At 36.0% G+C, this 20,493-nt stretch overlaps 1 protein-coding gene across 1 annotated transcript in view; it reads right to left on the bottom strand.

The window, feature by feature from the left end:
* The window catches only part of yip2 (yippee interacting protein 2), a 139,580-nt gene that overhangs the window by 76,494 nt on the left and 42,593 nt on the right, over positions 1-20,493 (bottom strand). The window contains exon 3 of the mRNA XM_090410759.1: positions 3,192-3,358. Within this exon, the coding sequence (XP_090266885.1) occupies positions 3,192-3,358 (167 nt within the window). The remainder of the gene's footprint in view (positions 1-3,191; positions 3,359-20,493) is intronic.

Below are 20,493 nucleotides of genomic sequence, written 5' to 3' on the forward strand. Positions count from 1 at the left end.
ACAAACTGCAGTCCTTTCTCTTGACATATTTCCATTAACATTCTATTTAAGATATTCTCTCTGCCATGACTCATCATTGTCATACCTGGGCAATGCACAAAATCTCTTCTCACCACACTGTTGTCTTTCACTCTCCTGATATCATATCTCACGTTTTTCTTATGCCCAACCAACTCATTTGTCACAACCACCCACTCCCTTGCAAGCTTACTTCTCATATCTAGTGCCTCAATGACCCTGTTCATTCTCCCTCCTGGAAACATACCTTGTGCATCCTCTTATCCACACACCATTTATGACAATCTCAAATAGTGCTATTCTTGAGTCATTCTCTACTTCTTTCTCTCCACTATCCTTTTTATTTTTTCGCACTCTTCCATTCATATCCACCATATGTCTAATTTCATTCTGTACATGCCTCATTTCTTCAACTCTTGCATTCTGGCAATCACTCCCACTATTGCTTTGTCAGTCGACTTTCTTCCATTTCCATCACATTGTCATACCTGGGCAATGCACAAAATCTCTTCTCACCACACTGTTGTCTTTCACTCTCCTGATATCCAATCTCACGTTCTTCTTATGCCCAACCAAATCATTTGTCCCAACTACCCACTCCCTTGCAAGCTTACTTCATCAGCTCTTGCTTCATCAGTAAGGTACACTTCTGCTTCCATAATTACCGTATTTGCTGGCATATAGGACGCACCCCCTTTTTTGTAAACATTTTTTAGGAAAAAAAACTTTATCACTGAATATTATAATGAATTTACAGTATTTCAAATATAAAGTAATAAGTATGTCTACTTCCAACAAATACCTAATCTAACTAGAAAAGAGTACCCACCTTTTAATCATCAAGACCCAGAAATTCATCTCCAGAGCTAAATGAAGAGACTTGAAACCTCTTCTAAATCAGAATCTGAGTCCTCAATACAACAAATTGTCCTCTGTACCATCCAGTGCATTACTAATTCCACACTTCTTAAATGATTTAACCACTGTCTCAGTTTTCACAGCATCCCATGAAGCTTTGACCCACTCACAAACTTGCGAAATGCTAGGCCTCTTCGTTCTTCCTGATGACGTAACCTCAAAATCTGAAGACTGCATCCAGCTGTTCTACTTCTCCTTCATTAATCCCTTAAATGGTTTATTAATACACACATCTAAATGTTGAAGCTGACTAGTTAGACCTCCTGGAATTACAGCTAACTGAGTTTTGAGTTTATTATTAACATCGTCTGTTCTGTGAGAACGAAACTTGTCCCATACAAGCATGGCAGACTTCTTCAACAGTCAAGGTGTCTAGACCAAATTTTATCTATCCATAACTTCATTACTCCTCCATCCATCCAGCCTTTTGATTGAACATGTACAAACACTCCTTTAAGCAGTTTTTCTTTGGGTAGCGTCTTCCTTTTAAAAATCAATAGTGGCGGCAATTTTGTCCCATCAGCACAGCAGGATAAAACAACCGTGTAGTGAGTTTTTTTGTGCCCCGAAGTTTCAATAGTAACACTTTTAGTGACCTTGGAATCTACAGTTTTTTGAGGGCACATCAAAAGTCAGCACCTCGTCCATGTTTCCTATTTGCGCAAGTTCAAAATTTTCTCGTTTCCTTGCGTTAATGAAGAATCGATGAAATTCAATAATTTTTTCTTCATATTCAGCTGGCATATTTTGTGATATTTTTGTTTTAGTCCACATACATAGCTGATTGTATGTGGACTAAAACAAATGAATCTTGAATATCATGATGTTGATCCAGTAAAGTTGGCGATCCCTCTGTTAGTGGCCATCACTTTCGCTTGATGAATAATCATTTTTGTAGACACTGAAAGTCCCACTTTTCTGTGGTCTAAAATCCAAGTATTCAGTTCTGCCTTAAGTTCTGGCCATTTTGCAGTTCCACTTTGTAGATTAACCTGAGAGTGGTGTTTTTCCTCCTCAGTTAAACTGGAGAGAAAAACACCACTCTCCACTCCCAAAACCGGCTAACTTGGCAATGTCTGAGAAAGATCCTTAAGCTTTTCATGTTGGCGACAAGAATCAGACCCAGGACACTCCTTTCCCAGGCAAAATTATACTAAAATTAACTAAACTGACAAAATTATTAGATTTAGTATTACTTCCATGCCTCTATGGAATCTGAAAACTCATCATTGGAGGTTGAACAGTCGCAAACACAAAACTATGCCTCGACTTGAAGACATTCAGCATTGGATCAAATTCCCACCTCCTATAGTAACATATTCCACTCTTTCACCACCTGTTATTGAGTATAGGAGTATTGAGTATGAGGACAGAGAAGCCTGTCAGATATATGGGAATATATCTGACAGGCTTCTCTGTCCTCATACTCAATACTCCAGAGTCCTGAGACAGTTATTTTCACACATCCTGACATTGCTTTCCCTAACTTAGCATAATCAGTGCAGCAATTGAAAAAGCATTGTTCAATATATTCATGTGTGTATGCACTCTTTCTAATGTTTCCATATCAGTAATATAGCCAGTGCATATAGAAATCCAAATGTGACCTGATTAGTGCCATACTTATGAGGGTTATTCACATTATGGCAGCAATTTTCTGGGTAACCCTTGCAACTTTTGCAATATGTTCCTTGAACTTCCGTTTCCCATCTGCCAAGATCCCCAGATTCCTCACCTCCTCAAACCAAGTTTCTCTAATATGACGATAAACCTCATCCAGTCTTCTCTGGCAAAATGCATTTGACTTTATATTCAGCAACACTGAAGTGATGACATCCCCATTCTTCAGTGCAAAGTAGTAATCTATTCAAATCCTCTTGCAGCTTCACATCAGAACTTCCTGACATAGCTCTCCCTAATTTAGCATAATCAGTGAAGCAACTGAAAAATCAAAATTTAAATCAAATTCAGAAAAATAATTGCTTAAAATTAAGTGATGGCCTGATTGAGCTTTTTACTATAACACCAAGTTCTACATAATGCTAGATAGTGGAAAGCATGATGCTGCAGGTACACAATGATTATCGGATACTAATCGACCTGCAACTTGCATTTATCACAATAGCAGCCCCACTAGCCTAATTTATAGTAATTCCAATGTAAACAAAATTAAACACAAGAATTGTATAAGTGAATAATATAAGCATTTCAAATATCAATGAAAATTACAAAATATTTTCTATACAAAAACTTACTGGATCAACATTTCCTACTATAAATGAGTCAATCTGCTCAGGCTTCAGTTTGGCATCTTCTATAGCTGCTTTGCAAGCAATTGCTGCTAAGTTTGTTGATGAGACATCTTTAAGCTTACCACCAAATGTTCCAAAAGGAGTTCTTTTAGCACCCACAATGAAAACACCTACAGTAAGCATTGTTCAGCATATTAATCTATTCCCAATATCTAAAATATATTCAGAACTATTTTATTAAAAAAATAAAATCTGAATAAAATATTTAAATCCTAAGTTTCCAAAGATTAATATTACCAAAAAAGAATTCTGATTATCCACAGCTGCAAAAATTTTGCATAGAAAGATTTTTAGTTTATGATCAAATAGAAAACACATGAAAACTCTCAGTTAACTGAATGATTATAACCAACAGACATGGTGTACAAAGATAGCTTTAATTCTGCTTACAACAAACACTGAATACACATCCAATATGAAAAATCACTGAAATAGCCTCTACTAAAATCATAATGAGTATTTCATTCAAAACTAATTTCCTTCAAATTCATAACACTGCTTTATTGTACAAACACTAGAAAAAAAATAATTTGAACTTGCTAATTAATATTTTGCTGGATTTAAAACCAACATCTTCAAAGCACAAATCAGAAGAGTGATAAAACACATTACTCAATTACACTGCTAAAGAAACAGTTCACAACTTAATGGAAAGAGGGACTAATACCCTATCAAGTTGCAATCTAGGGTTAAGATTAAAAAAAGTCTTTTTCTTTCTTTCTTAATCCTCTCCTCTTCTACCTATTTATGGTGTCACGGTACGTTCTTGCAACCGCGATCGTACTCGAGGATAAAGTGGTTGGCCCTATGCCTCCTGGTGTGTCCTATGTCTGTATATGCATGTGTTCACGGGGCTGGTTTGCCTGTTCTGGGGGATGAAAAACCAGAGTTTCTGGGTGAAACCCCCCCCCCACCTCCGTATGAGACCAGCTAACTCACTTTTCATCGAAAGAGACCAGTTAAAGGTTCCTCATGTCACTAAAAAAGTTTTTTTTTTTAGTGACATGAAGTAATTAGGATAAATGTGGTCTTAGAATGACTGTTGCCCAGGTCTTTGGAAAACTAATGAAGCCATATTTCTTGAGGGATTTCTTTGGAATCAATATTGGTTTCATAGCCAATATTGATTCCAAAATATTTTGGAAAATACCATATTTTTCCTTGTATAAAATAACCCCCATGTATAAGATGAACCCTACCTTTCAAACCCAAAATTAAGAAATCAATATTTTAAACATCTCCACTGTCTGATCATACACTCAATGGGAGGAGATTCAAACTGTCTCGCTGAAGCTTTATTTCCATGTTCTGTTGCATAATTGATGAATTTTAACTTGAATTTTGAAGAATATGACAATTGTTTTTTTATTTTCGGACATTTATGGGCTAGTGCTCAAAATATTGTTAACGCATTAACTTATCCCGCCAACGAGTTGAACGTAATGAATGCTTTCAGAGTTCTGATTGGTTTATTCAGATTCAGCCATTAATGATGTCAATCGACAAAGTTAACAAAGACTAGTGATTGGCAGAAGCCTGTTCGCAGAGACAAGGTACTGGCAGTTTCGTCATGACAACAGCAGGTTTCTCATGTTACCCCATGTATAAAACAACCCCAATTTTTGGTCTAACAATTTTAGAAAAAAGTATCGTCTTATACATGGAAAAATACAGTAATTTGTAATCCAAAAGTCATCCAAAAATTTGGGAGGTGAAGACGTTTACAATGTATGATTGTAGTGTTTTCAACAGCTTTTCTCTTGAAACTTTGTCATATGTTTTGCACATGACAAGATGCCAAGAGAATTATGTAAATAGGACTTTATATCAAGTACTACATAGCCTATATTGGAAGTCAGCAGTTCAAATTAAAGGCGGTAGAGAAAGATAGTTTGATGTCAAATCAGGTGTGATACAAGGGTACACAATCTATATGGATCACATTATGAAGAAAATGTTGTATTAGACTGATATCACAATTGGAGATTTTAATCTCAGCTCTTTACTTGATGCAGATAAATGTTATACTCCTGAGTAAACACATACAAGTCTGGCGAATTCTCTAAACTGAATAACTGCTGTAATAAATTTAGTGTGAAAATAGCCGGCCTGGTTGGCCAAGCGGTTAGCGTATCTGCTCTCCAAACAAAAGGCTGCGGGTTCAAATCCCGCCGTGAGCATGAATGGTTGTGATTGTCTGTGAAAATACTAGTGGTGGTGGGAGGTAGATGGCATTCGTGTAGATGATGAAGGTAATTGAGATTCGTTGTAGTTGGTGGATTCAGTGGTGGAGAACAGAGTTGTACAGTAGGTGCCCTCATTTAATGAGTCTTTGGACTCTCTGGAGGTGTCATGTAATAATAATAATAATAAATCAGCAACAATTAAAGGCAGGAACATTGAAAACATCAACTGCATCCTGAATGGGAAACCTATAAAACAAGTGAAACATTTCAGCTATTTAGGCACAATTTTTTTTTTTTTTTTTAACAAAGATGGCAAATTAAATATGGAAATACAAAATATACATACAACTGAACTCTGAACTGTCATCAAGGAGAAATAAATAAACCAAAGAGGTAAACAAGTATATCCCTTATCTGCAACTCTAATATTTACTCAAATGAAATAATAAAAAATTGGACCCAAAACCCATCAAGGCATTAAACTATCCTCTAATGTGAATTACCACTAGACATTAGTACTCCTTTTGCTGATAGTAATTACAGATTCTGACAAAAATTATTCTCAATCTAAAAGAAACAGCCAAAGATTTTGGAAATATAATCTCAACAGAAAAATTAAAACCAGTGGCTTTTACAGAAGGAAAATAAGAAAATTTTAGACAAGTTAATTCTTTTACATATTTAGGATGCCTTGTTTCATATGAAGATGAAAAGGAAAATATGAAAATTGCAAAAATACTTAAAAATAACAAGTGTAATAAATTCTGTGCTTAAACTTAGCCTGGTACAAAAACAGACTGGACTAAAAGTTTATGATACATTAGCTTTGCCAATGTCACTATACGGATGTTTTAGACAATAAAACAAAAAAAAAATATAAACTAATAGCAGCCAAAATGAAATTTATGCAGAAAAAGAAAAATACACCCTATTTGAACATAAAAGAAATGAAGAAAGAATTAAACTACAAACAAATATTAGAGAAAATGCAGTGAGATGGAGCATGTTAAAAGAATGCAAATGGAAAGATTATCTAGACAAGTTCATCGTAAACCATCAGGAAAAAAAGACCAGGTCATCCAAGAAACTTGCTAATGACTTCTGAGGCTAAATGGAGAGAAATTAGTCAAACACTACAATAGCTGTACACAAGACAGGGTTCAACTCAATTTTAACTTATGGATTTGAGAGAGCTAGGTTATAAAACATGTGATCAAAGATTGGAGACCATAGAGAAATTTCTGAGAAAAATTAGAGGAGTGAGGGATGGCATCAATGGCAGCAGCATATTAAAAAAGATATTAGGTAGGAGGAATGGTAAAATTCAGCAATGTGTGAACATAACTAATCTGAGATGGTACAGTCACTTAAACAGAATGGTAGAGGAAAGGTTAGTAAAACAAGTATTGCAGGATGGCAGGAAAAGAATAGTGAAACATAAGATCTGATATTACTTTTGAGAAAAACTTCTGACATGAAATTAAGAATTATCAACACATTTTCACAAGTATATTTAATATATTGCCAGATATTTCAGTTTCAAGATGAGCTATCATCAGTGGCATGATAGAAAACAGTCTTTTACAAGGTAGAATACAAAAAAATTGATCATTCAAAATTAGAACGAGCCACGTGATGTTACATTGCTAATCATGACATTATTTCACTGAAGAAAAGAAAACATCAGGACAAATAAATTACTTGTATAAATTTATGATATTATACAAAAAAGTTAATTTATAAAAGATATCATTAGACAGATATATCTAGAAGGTATTAATTTAAAAAAAAATGTTATATGTGTTATTCGGATCAAACTTTCCCATATTTTTGACATGGATATGCACTCATTCTGGTTCAAGTTAGGGTGTTGAAGTAAGGCCTTAGCACTCTCTGAATAGGCATTCAAATTTATATTGACATCTGTGTAGAAGGCAAGTTTTGAACTAGAGAATGCTGTGGCTTGTCTCTATTCCATGTTGTGCCAATCCAGACTTATCGGATCAGTTGTGAAGAATATAAGATTGATGTTCTTGCATTCTTTTTTTCTATAGAGCAGTGTTTCTCAAACTTCAAATATCTGCGTACCCCTTCTTAAATTTTCATTATTACCAAGTACCCCTAATTAATTAAAAATAAATTAATTAATTAAAAATTAATAAATTAATTTAAAATATTAATTAAAATTAAATATCTATTTTATTTGAATTTATATGTTCATGTAAACAAAAAATATGATTTATTTTTAAATTTTGGTACTCTAGAGATGTTAGGCGACACACTCATCAATTTCATTTGATCCAGATGTAATATCAATGTTTTCTTGTTGCTTACAGCTACTTGTATTTGCTATATTGCTCTTTGGGGGGAGGGGGGGGGGTATGAATCCAATCTTTAACCAATGATCCATACGTAAGAATTTGAAAGCTAAAAAAAAAAAAAAAAAATACTGTATTTACTCGATTATATAACTAATTTTTTTCCCAAAATTAAAGCTAAAAAATCGTTTTGCGAGATACGTGCGGGAATTTTCGGAAACTAAAGTTTTCAGAAAAAAACTGTAAATATGAAAATGGTGCGACTTACCAAGAAGCTCCTACTTGCTATCGCTACTTTTGGCATCGAGAACAGTTTCTTTGTGTGCATCGTCAAAGTCATTCTACCCAAATAGTGTCATCTTCTTTCCCATTATTTCAAGCAAAAATTAGCAGTAATTTACAAGACTTGAGATACGTAGAGCAGCGAAGAACTGCATATGATTGTTGCAGTATTAACAAAAGATCGCGTGAACCAAAGATAAATTAGCATTTCAACAGTTGAGTTAAAATGCTAATTCCCTTCAACCGAATTCCATAATATCTGAAACACATTCACTATATATTTCTTAGTTTTAACACATTAACGACAGGGGTGGTGTCAAGCAAAACCATATGTTCCACCAGCAACATATGGTTTTGCTTGGTCTATATATAGAGCAGTTTCTATATAAAGCAGTTTCTGTTGGAGAGGGGATGTGATTCATTAGTTAGTGCCATTTTATCCCGGTTGTCTCTAATTGCACTGTTTGTTGAAAAATATAATGACTCCTTTAATTATGCATAGCCGAAAATTCCCACGTACCCCCTAACGACCTTTCGGTACCACACTTTGAGAAACACTGCTATAGAGCATCTGGTTTGCCCAAAGTAAAAAAAATGGCAGTCACATGGAACTTGGTATATACCAGGAAGAGACATAGTTAAGAGTTCATCTTTAAAAGATGGGAAATAGGCAGATATTTTATTAATAGTAATATAATTGGCTGTTAGATCATATTTCTTCAGAATTCTTGAAATTGATTCTGAAATTCCGAAGATATATGGGATTCGAACGCGACACACAGATATATTGAATCCTATAAGCTGAACCAAAACTTTGTTGTTTTGGTTTGTAGGATTCAAACATATGTGTAGTCCTTTCAGAGAAACCATTTAATTTCATGTAATGTTTGATAATAGAAAGTTCTTTCTGTAACTGATGGGGAGTTGAACAATTAGTTCTAGCTTGTCATATTAAACAATTTATGATTCCTGTCTTTTGAGAAGGATGATTAGCAGATTGTTTGAGAATGTAATATCCAGTAAAAGTGGATTTTCTGTAAACAGATGTTAAATTACCTGATGGTGAGCAGAAGAGAAGGATGTCTAAAAAGGATACTTTGTTATCTTTTTCAATTTCCATGGTGAGCTTGAAACGAGAGTGTAAAGTATTGATTTTGGCTAAAAAGGAAGGTAAGGAATCTCTGTTGTGAGTCTAAACTACGAAAATGTCGTCTATATATATATCTAACCTAGAATGAAGGTTGTGGGTAATATAATTGAAAAAAGGATGTCTTTTAAATGCTCCAAATAAAAGTTGGCTAGAGCAGAGGAAAGAGGACTTCCCATGACAGTTCCTTTAATTTGATTGTAGAATTTGTTTCGACACAAGAAATATCTGGAGTGCATTAGGAATCCAAATAATTTTATGATATCTTGTGGGAAGATGTCAGTAAGTAATTCTAAAGTCTCTTTGAGAGGTACATTTGTGAATAGAGATTCTACATCGAAGCACACCATAAGATCAGTAGGTTGTAAGGAGACATTTTTTAATTTATTTAAGGAATCGGAAGAGTTTTTCAAAAACGAGCAAGATTTGTATGATTTCAATAAGTTCACTAGATATTTGGCTATGTGGTAAGTAGGTGAATCAATATAGTCTACAATAGGTTGGAGAGGAATGTCTGTCTTTTGGATTTTTGGTAGACCATAGAACCTAGGAAGTCTTGCAAAATGAATTTTTAACCTTTCTATGTTGTCTGCATCTAAACTTATAACTTCATCTAGAAGGGAATTTAATTTATTCAGTTGCCTGTTAGTGGGATCATGATCCAGTTCTTGGTATGTTGAGCAATCTTGTAGTAAAAGAGAAATTTTTCTTTTGTAATTTGAACAATCCATAATTACTGTTGCTTTTCCCTTGTCTTCTTTAGTGATGACAAGGTGACTGTTGCTTCTTAGGGAATGTAAAGCTTTCTTTTCAGATGGAGATATGTTAGATGGGGGGGAAACTTGTCTTTAAGTAGTATGGATGTAAGGAGAGTATTAGCCTTTTCACTAGAGAGGTGAGATAAGTTCTGTTTAATGTTAAAAGGAAATTAAATATGGAATCTTTTTAGGGACTATAGCAAATTCATGTCCTTTTGAAAGGATAAGTGTTTCACAATCCATTAAAGGGCATCTGGACACGTTAATAATTCAATTATCTGGAACATGGAAAGTCTTGATTTGTCTAGCAACAAGGACATCGAATTTACTGTTTAAATGTGAATTTTGTTTATTAAATGAACATTGCAGAGAGCGTTTAGCCACATTAAAACCTGCAGGAAAGTTGGGGTCTAAATTTGCAGAGATAAAAGTTTGGAGATCAGCAACCTGGCGAATGTTATTAGCAAGATCATGATTACAGACAAAAGACAAGCTGGTGTTCCTTTAGATATTATGACTTCCAGGTGATTTAATGGTTTCCTTTATCTTAGCAAAGTTTGGAATAATCTGAAGGTTGCGGCATTTTTTTTTAGAAAAATAATCCTAGCTCATAGCTTAATTTGTAGTACAGAGAGTTTACCTAGTTTACTGGTCTTTTTGGTAAAGCTTTCCCCTGTAGGAACAGAATTTTACTTTTGAGAGAAACTTGACATGAAATTAAGAATTATCAACACATTTTCACAAGTATATTTAATATACTGCCAGATATTTCAGTTTGAAAATAACAAACTATCATCAGTCTTTTACAAGGTAGAATACAAACAATTGATCATTCAAAATTATAATGAGCTGTGTGATGTTACATTGCTAATTATGATATCATTTCACTCAAGAATGGTAAACATAAGAGGACAAAAGAAATTACCTGTATAAAATTACAATATCATACAAAAAACTTAATTTATAAAAGATATCATTAGATAGATGTAGTATCTAGAAGGTATTAATTTTAAAAAAAAATTAATGTTATTCAGATCAAACTTTTCCATATTTATGACATGGATATGCAGTCATTCCGGTTCAAGTTAGGGCACTGAAGCAAGGCCTCAGCACTCCCTTTGAAGGCATTCGAATTTATATCAACATCTGTGTAGAAGCTGAGTTTTAGACCAGAGAATGTTGTGGTTTGTCTCTATTCTGTGTTGCACCAATCCAGACATATCAGTTTGTTGTGAAGAATATAAGACTGATGTTCTTGTATACTTTTTTCTATAGAGCATCTGGTTTCTCCAAAATAAGAAAGATGGCAGTCACATGGAACTTGGTATACACCAAGAACTGGATCATGACCCGTTGTAAAACTCGATGATGCAGCTTGGAAATGCCAAAGCGCTTTACACTGATTTTTACAGAGGTCTAGTCCCATGAGAATATTACAAAAATAACCTTGTTTGTCTCTATATGTTTTATGCTAAATATTAATTATTGTAAATAACCCTATGGGAATTGACTGTACTTACTGCTTTAACAAAAATTCTAGAATGTCAAAAACAAAGGCAATACTTTGCCACTGGAACTTTGTATAATAGTTCTATGTAAGGGCATAAGAAAGTTGTTTACAATTTAAGTGTATGAGAAAGTTGCTTACAAGCTCTGCATATAAACACCTTCAAAGTCAGTGTCTAAGAGATCGGTAAGCTTCAGACAAGTTTCTGCTTCCTGACAAAATAGAATTAAAGGAGGTGCACAGAGGAGAAGAAAGAATAGGTCGGTCTTAACAGAAGATCAACGAGTCGTGCCGAATTCTTCGGGGGTTACAACCCTTGGTGCAAGGTTCCCGAAGAACTTGAAATAAAAAGGGAATGAGCCAAACATCGGAGTGCGGCAGTCAGAGGCAAGTGGCAGTTATCGAGGTCAGCAGGTAGAGTTTTCGTCATCAGCAGTTACAGGCAGAAATACCAGGAGTAGGATCCAGAGGACCAGATGTTATGGCAAGCCCATGCCAGAGGAGAAAAATGGGAATGAAAGTAACCTCCCTATCGTTTAATTAATGTACTTTGATATTAATGTAAATAAATGTGTTTTATTTATATGTTAATAGAGTGCCGCCTGATCATTTAATTCACAATGCACTGTTCCTAAATAAACTCGGACTTGTGAGTGGGAAACAACTAAGGCATTAAAAGTGTAGTTTAAATACTTGAGAACCACGACTGTTTATGTAAACTTTAGTGAAGGATATGCTAGTGAGAGAGATCAACCGGACGTGTTCTGAGTCTTATGCCGATATAGAAATACTGGTGGCACAGTCTTAACAAATAAATTTTCCAGTGTTCAAAGGCATACGACTAGCAAATACGAAAGGTGGATAAACATTGTACGCAATAGAATAAGTAAGAAAGGTTACGAAAGCAAAAGAACAAAAGCAAAAGAGCACTGATAAATAGAATAAAGATATTAGAATAATGCACATTAGACCTCATTCGTTACACCACTAACAGGCAACTGAACAAATTAAATTCCCTTCTAGATGAAGTTATAAGTTTAGATGCAGACAACATAGAAAGGTTAAAAATTCATTTTGCAAGACTTCCTAGGTTCTATGGTCTACCAAAAATCCAAAAGACAGACATTCCTATGCAACCTATTGTAGACTATATTGATTCACCTACTTACCACATAGCCAAATATCTAGCGAACTTATTGAAATCATATATAGACAAATCTTGCTCGTTTTTGAAAAACTCTTCTGATTTCTTAAATAAATTAAAAAATGTCTCCTTACAACCTACTGATCTTATGGTGTGCTTCGATGTAGAATCTCTATTCACAAATGTACCTCTCAAAGAGACTTTAGAATTACTTACTGACATCTTCCCACAAGATATCATAAAATTATTTGGATTCCTAATGCACTCCAGATATTTCTTGTGTCAAAACAAAAATTCTACAATCAAATAAAAGGAACTGTCATGGGAAGTCCTCTTTCCCCTGCTCTAGACAACTTTTATTTGGAACATTTAGAAGACATCCTTTTTTCAACTATATTACCCACAACCTTCATTCTAGGTTAGATATATAGATGACATTTTCGCAGTTTAGACTCACAACATCCTTACCTTCCTTTTTAGCTAAAATCAATATTTTACACTCTCGTTTCAGGTTCACCATCATCATCTTCTTCTTCTTCTGCAGCTTCTCCGCTTAAGTGAGGTCACTGTTGATGATGAGTCTCCCCCACATCCTCCTGTCTTGGGCTGTCACCACATCCAAGTTCTCCATCCTCAAGTCCTCTTCTACCAGCTCCCTCCATCTCTTCTTTGGCAACCCACGCTTCCTCCTTCCTTGCAAATCCATCCGCATGACCCTTCTTCCCACATATTCGTCCTCCCTCCTCATGACATGACCAAACCATCTCAACCTTGCCTCCTGTATCTTCGCTCCTAAATTCATAACTTTCACTGTTCCCCTTACATAGTCATTTCTCAGACGATCCTTTCTGGTCACACCGCACATCCACCTAAGCATTCTCATCTCTGCTACTTCCATCCTGCTGATGTTATTTTTCCTCAGGGCCACAGTCTCTATAGCATACGTCATAGCTGGCCTCACTACTGTCCCATAGATTTTGCCATTCAGATTGATCGGCACCCTCTTATCACGTAACACTCCAGCCATCTCCCTCCAGTTCCTCCAACTTGCTTGTATCCTGCATCCCACTTCCTTCTCAGCTCCTCCATCATCTTCCACTGTTGAACCTAAATATCTAAAGTCCCTCACCTTCCTGATGACATTTCCTTTCAGCTCCATCTCCTGGCCGCCACCCACTGTGCAACACATATACTCTGTCTTACTTCTGCTCAGTCTCATACCTCTCTCTCCTAGTACTTTTCTCCATCTTTCCAGTTTAGTTCACTCTTCTTCTCTTGAATCTGCACACAGCAAGATGTCATCTGCATACAACATTGTCCAAGGCACATCTTCTCTCACCTCCTCCATCACAATGTTAAACACAAACGGACTTAATGCTGACCCTTGATGCAAGCCAACTGTTACTTGAAAACTTTCTGTCTGTCCCAGACAGGTCTGAACACTTGTCTTCACATTTCTGTACATCTCCCGCACCAACCTGACATATTTTTCCGGAGCATTCTTCTCCCTCAGACACCTCCAGACTTCTTGCCTTGGCACTTTATCGTATGCTTTCTCCAGATCAATAAATGCCAGATGTAGCTCCCGTTGTTTCTCTCGAAACTTTTCCATCATCTGCCATAACCCAAAAATAGCATCTGTTGATCTACCAGGCATGAAGCCAAATTGTTCCTTTGCAATCTCCACCTCCTTCCTCAATCTACCATCAAGAACCCTTTCTAGGATTTTCATTGTGTGGGACATCAACTTTATTCCTCTGTAATTTTTACAGTCTTGTGCATCCCCTTTACTCTTGTAGATGGGGAAAAGAGTACTCTCTCCCTCCATTCCTCAGGTATATTTTCCTGTTGGCAAACTTTCATGAACAGGTCCCACAACAGTCAATTCCCTCTTCCCCCAGTGCCTTCCATGCTTCCCCTGGAATCCTGTCGGGGCCCACCGATTTTCCATTCCTCATCCTCTTCATGGCCTCTGTCACTTCCACTCTACTGATGTTCTGCACCATCCCCTCAGAAGGCTGCCCATCTTCTCTGTGAGTCCTTGCATTTTCCTCATTCAAAAGTCCCTCAAAGTATATTCTCCATCTGTTTCTTATGTCCACATCCCTCCATAATACTCTTCCTTCAGCTTCTTTGATCTGCCTCACATGCACGATGTCCTTTGCTGCTTTATTTCTACATTTCGCTAGTTGGTAAATTTTTCTCTGTCCTTCCTTTGTTTCTAATTGATCATACAGATCTTGATATGCATGGCCTTTGCCTGTGCCACAACTCTCTTGGCTTCTTGCTTTCTCTCTCTGTACACCTCTATATCCTCTTCCACTCTTGACTCATCCCACTTCTGCTTTGCCTTCCTCTTAGCTGTCACTGCCACTTACACATTATTATTCCACCACCAACACTCCTTCTGCTCTCTAATCTTTCTAGATGTCTCACCAAGCACCTCGATTGCACAGCTCAGGATTACTTTTGAATTATGTTTCCACCAATCTTGTACACCTTCCAGTCCATCCGAAATCCTCTCTAACACCCCTCCCTAAAACGATTCCTCACACTCTCTTCTTTTAAGCAAAACTTAAATGTCTTCATCCCATGGCTTCCAGACGTCTTCCTTTTGACATTGAATGACTGCATATCCATGTCAAAAATATGGGCAAGTTTGATCCGAATAACACATTAATTTTTTTTTTAATTAATACCTACTAGATACATCTCTCTAATGATATCTTTTATAAATTAACTTTTTCGTATGATATCGTAAGTTTATAGAGGTAATTTATTTCAGCCCTCTTATGTTTACCTTTCTTCAGTGAAATGATATCATGATTAAAGATGTAATATCACGCGGCTTGTTCTAATTTTGAATGATCAATTGTTTGTATTCTACTTTGTAAAATACAGTTTCCTATCAAGCCACTGATGATAGTTTGTTATTTTCAAATTGAAATATCTGGCAATATATTAAATATACTTTTCTTGTGAAAACGTGTTGATAATTCTTAATAAGATCTGATAATATTGAAATATTGATGGATAATACATTATTTTCAAGGAAAATTGTCAATAGGAAGTTAGTAATATAAACTTTTCATGTAGTACTATCATAATATCCTGTACACCCTCCCGTAGAGAACAAATTGCAAATCTGGTGACATTTCTTCAAGTTGGATGTACATCAATTTCAAAATATTGTAATTTTGAAGTACATCAAAATTACAATATTTCTCTTAGCTTCAGCTTATTCAACAATAAGATGCAAAGTTTATTTTCAAGAAATGGCCATGTGAATTCTCCCCCCCCGCCAAAAAAAAAAGAAAAGTGAAGACACCATTGCTTGTTGTTTAGCTTGTAGTAGTGGTTCTAGGTTTTGCCACCAGTAAGCATACCTCAGACCACCATCTTCATCACAACAGAAGTTCAGTATACAGTTAGGATATATAAATGATTCTAAACTCATTTGAAATTTTTTGGAAACTCCACAAACTTTGTGGAAGGGAGGTTTCTTGACGATGTCTTCAATAAACATACAAAATATCATTTCATGATAACTAAATACTTAAGGAATTGACAGCATACACTAAAAATATAAATTAAATCAACTTTAATATATACTTTCTGATATTTCGGCAACATCACATTGCCATCTTCATGGGAACTTAAGATAAAGACACGTGCACGCAAGCACTACATAACAGCAAATGAGAAATGAAGCGAGGAAGCTACCATTTTCCTAAAGTCCTGATGGTGCCCCCAGCAGGCCATATTAGGTGTTCTTTGGGCTGAAGTTCTTCTGATATATGTTTCCCAAATTTGGGGCAGCCTCATTGCATCCAAATTTGTTAAGGTTTGCCATGTTCTTAAGTGCTGAGCTGATTCAATGAATAGTCTATCATATTTGAACTTGCTGCAGTGTATCACTGTGGCTTTCTTCCACCTTATTCTGTGGCGATCCAAGCTAAATTTCCTCCCGATATCTTAGCCCTATTTCAGTTCACAATGAACTCAGGAAATTTCGTTTGGCAGGAAAAATTCTACAAACAGATAGAGGGGACAGCCATGGGTTCACCACTTTCCCCACCCTTGGCCAACTTCTTTATGGAGACTTTTGAAGAGAAAGCCTTAAACTCTGCCCCACAAAAACCTACCATATGGCTTCGCTACTTTGATGATGTGTTCACTATTTGGCCACATGGCCCAGATACACTCCTCTCCTTCTTAACACACTTAAACAACCAACACCCTAGAATCAAGTTCACCCTGGAAAAAGAGAAAAACAATAGCCTCCCCTTCCTAGACACACTAGTCACCTGCCAACCTGGACATTTGGTTTTCTCAGTTTATAGAAAACCCACCCATATAGGCAGATATATTCACCAACAATCCCACCCACCCCCTCACAACAATATGGAGTTATTAAGACACTATTCAACAGGGCAAAACTAATCTATTCAAATGACTAAGCCCTAACAACTACTGAACTAAATCACATCCTTAACACTTTCTCAGCCAATGGCTATCCCCCCACCCCAAAAAAAAATACTAAAACAAGTTATCCACAACTCTCCCCCCCCCCCGCTTCATAAAAAAAAATTACTCTAAATCCATCACCATTCTCTACATCCGAGGCACCTCGGAAAAAATCAACAAAATCCTAAAAAAAACATGACTTCACCTCGTTACAGACCATATACATAGTATACATGGTCTGCAAGCCCAGTATACTCTGGGCTTGCAGACCATGCTCTGGATACTCGCCACAAAATAAGGTGGAAGAAAGCCACAGTAATACACCGCAGCAAGTTCAAATATGAAAGACTATTCATGGAATCAGCCTCAGCCCTTAGGAACATGCCAAACCTTAACAAATTTGGATGCATGAAACTGTCCCAAATTTGGAAAACATATATCAGAAGAACTTCAGCCCAAAGGCCTAGAACACCTAATATAGCCTGCCAGGGGCACCATCAGGACTTTAGGAAAATGGTAGCTTCCTCGCTTTGTTTCTCATTTGCTGTTATGTAGTACTTGCGTGCACGTGTCTTTATCTTAAGTTCCCATGAAGATGGCAACATGACGTTGCTGAAATATCGGAAAGTATATATTAAAGTTGATTTGATTTATATTTTTAGTGTACACTGTCAATTCCTTAAGTATTTAGTTATCATGTATAACCAGCATATAAGCCTTTCTACAAGAATTAAAACATCGTTTCATTTGGAGATGGTTCGATCCCACATCACTGATATTTTCAACAACAGGAGAGTGACTAAGCACAATTTTTTTTTCTCCTGCCAATATTCACATCAACTATGTGATGGATGGGTGATGACCTAATTATACTTGGTGACATTTGCTCAGCCAGTTTTAAATATACGAATTTACATATTACAATATAGTTTGCTGCAGCTAAACTTGTCTTCAATGAACTTCTGCAGTTGATATACTTTCAGCCTAAAAAAAAAGAAATTAATTACTGTATTGTGTTCTCTGTTAATGCTTTCATCATAAATGTGTTCCCACAGCTAATTCATCAAGATAACCAATTGGTTGTTACATGCTAGCCTGGTGTCATATGGATATCGCTGCTTTACAACCAACATGCACTGAATCAGAATTCTTCTTTGGCACAAGTGCATATGAAAATCTTTAGGTAATGAATGATTTTCACTACCTAGTGTGAGAGATCATCCCCTTGCTTAGCTGAAGGCCAGCTGAGACTTGAACACTTAGAGATACTGTCATTCAAAAGGATTTCTGGATTGTCAAAGCCACATCCCATGAAGAGTCCTTAAAATGCTATAAGTTTCCAATTTACAAAAAATATTAATCAGCCTAATTCAAGTCCTTAAGTCTAGAACATTGGTTAGAGAAGTTATATTTAAGTTTTTTTCTGAATTCAATATTCAAAATTTTGAATTTACAGTTCCTAAAAGATTCTCTGATCCCAGATCAAAACATGAAAAAAGTGATCAAATTACCACTGACAAATTACCAAAGAATTTTCAAAATGCTGCATTTGTTCAAAATGCTTTCATTTCATAAAAATTTAATATTCAACACAAATCCACTCATGCATTCTACTCATAAGATGCACCATTCCCATGTTATGAGACTTCTGAGCTAGCATATTGTTTCGATTAAGTTTGGAAGAAATAACAACAGTTCAACTTGCAAACAAAAAGATAAAACTGAAAAAACTGGGAAGGATATCGACAGTGCATTGGAAGGATCTAAAAAAAATACTTAAATGGTGTGATATCAGAATGTGTCCCTAGAGTTCGAAGAATAAATATAGTATGAGTGAAATTATTATTATTATTCAGGCTTCCATAGAGTCAAAAGACTCATTATGGGAGGTCCTTCATAGGAAACAAAGTCTATCATACCACTCCTTGAACTCACTGACCATTCCTGCTCTCACCACTCTATTAGGCAATGCATTTCACGGTTTAACCACCTCCATGCAAACAAACGACTCCCCACCCTCTTACTCACAGCTTCCTTTCATAACTTCCAGGGGTGGCCCCCTTGTCATCGCTCCTTCCCAATTTTCACCAAGCGAAAGAACTCCCCAGTGTCAACCCTGTAACTATCTCTCAACAGTTTAAAAGTCTCAATCATATCACCTCTCCCATCTACCAAACTCTGCAGTCCACATTCCCAATGGACATGTTATCTAATTAAGCAAGAGATTTATAAGAAAAAGATGATGTGGAAAGAATATTGTGTGCATAAGATGATAACAGTTATGATAATTATAAGCAGCAAACAAAGTTTGCACCTGAAGTATTTTCAGGACTGGTGCAACTCGTGGTAAAGGTGGTATGACTTCACCTCACTTGCCTTAGTACTTCAGGCACAAACTTTCTTTGCTTACACTTGGATAAAGAATTAAACCAAGTATATAATTTTTTGGTATCTTTAATTTATAGTATAACCAAGTGGAAAAACTTTCAACAACTACTATCTCTAATCGAGAATATTATAACAATAAGGTGTGATACATTTTGGCACCTCTTATCTGAAAATATGACTTCTGCATTACTTCAACCTTGGTAAAAATATGACTTCTACATTACCTCAGCTCTGAGTCTGGATCCCACTGATGAGACCTCAATAAAGGTTGAAACTGGTCCAGGTAGTGACCTTTCCCATAATTTTTGTGGAAAGGCTTAGACATTGGTTATGCATTTTCACTATATAATTTAAGGAAATTACAACGTACTAGGATATACATTAAAATAAATTTTAATATATTTCTATATTTTGACAACGTCACGTTGCCATTTTCAAGAACTTAAGTACAAGACACGTGCATGCAGGCACAACAAAACAGTAAGTGAGGAAGAAGTAGGAAGCTATTATTTCTCCTAAAGTCCTGATTGTGCCCCTCTAGTGGGCAATGTTGGTATTCTTGGGCGATTGGGCTGAAGGTCTTCTGATGTGGGTTTCCCAAATTTGAGGAAGTCTCATGCAGCCAAATTTCTTGAGGTTTGGATCATTTCTTAGGGCTGAAGCTGATTCCATGAAAGGCCTTTCATATCTGTATTTGCTACAGTGTATTATCCTGGCTTTCTTCCACCGTATTCTATGGCAGGTATCCAGCACATGGTCAGCAAGACCAGAGTGGCTGTATTGGTGAAATTCAGCCCAATTTCCCATAATGCATAGCATTACATACTCAGGTGCAAACTTTGTTTGCTTACACTTGGATAAATGATTAAACCAAGTATATACCGTATTTTTCCATGTATAAGACGATACTTTTTTCTAAAATTTTTAGACCAAAAATTGGGGATCATCTGATGCCAAATAAAGACAATAGGTGCAAAAAGAGTAATTGTAATGGAAGACTAATTATCCAAACATCGAATAGGTAGTAATAAAATATCATGAGAAGAAT

This window comes from Typopeltis vanoorti, chromosome 20, assembly GCF_054136105.1.
Source record: "Typopeltis vanoorti isolate ZY-2024b chromosome 20, IOZ_Tvanoo_1.0, whole genome shotgun sequence".
NCBI classification, from domain to species: Eukaryota; Metazoa; Arthropoda; class Arachnida; order Uropygi; family Thelyphonidae; genus Typopeltis; species Typopeltis vanoorti.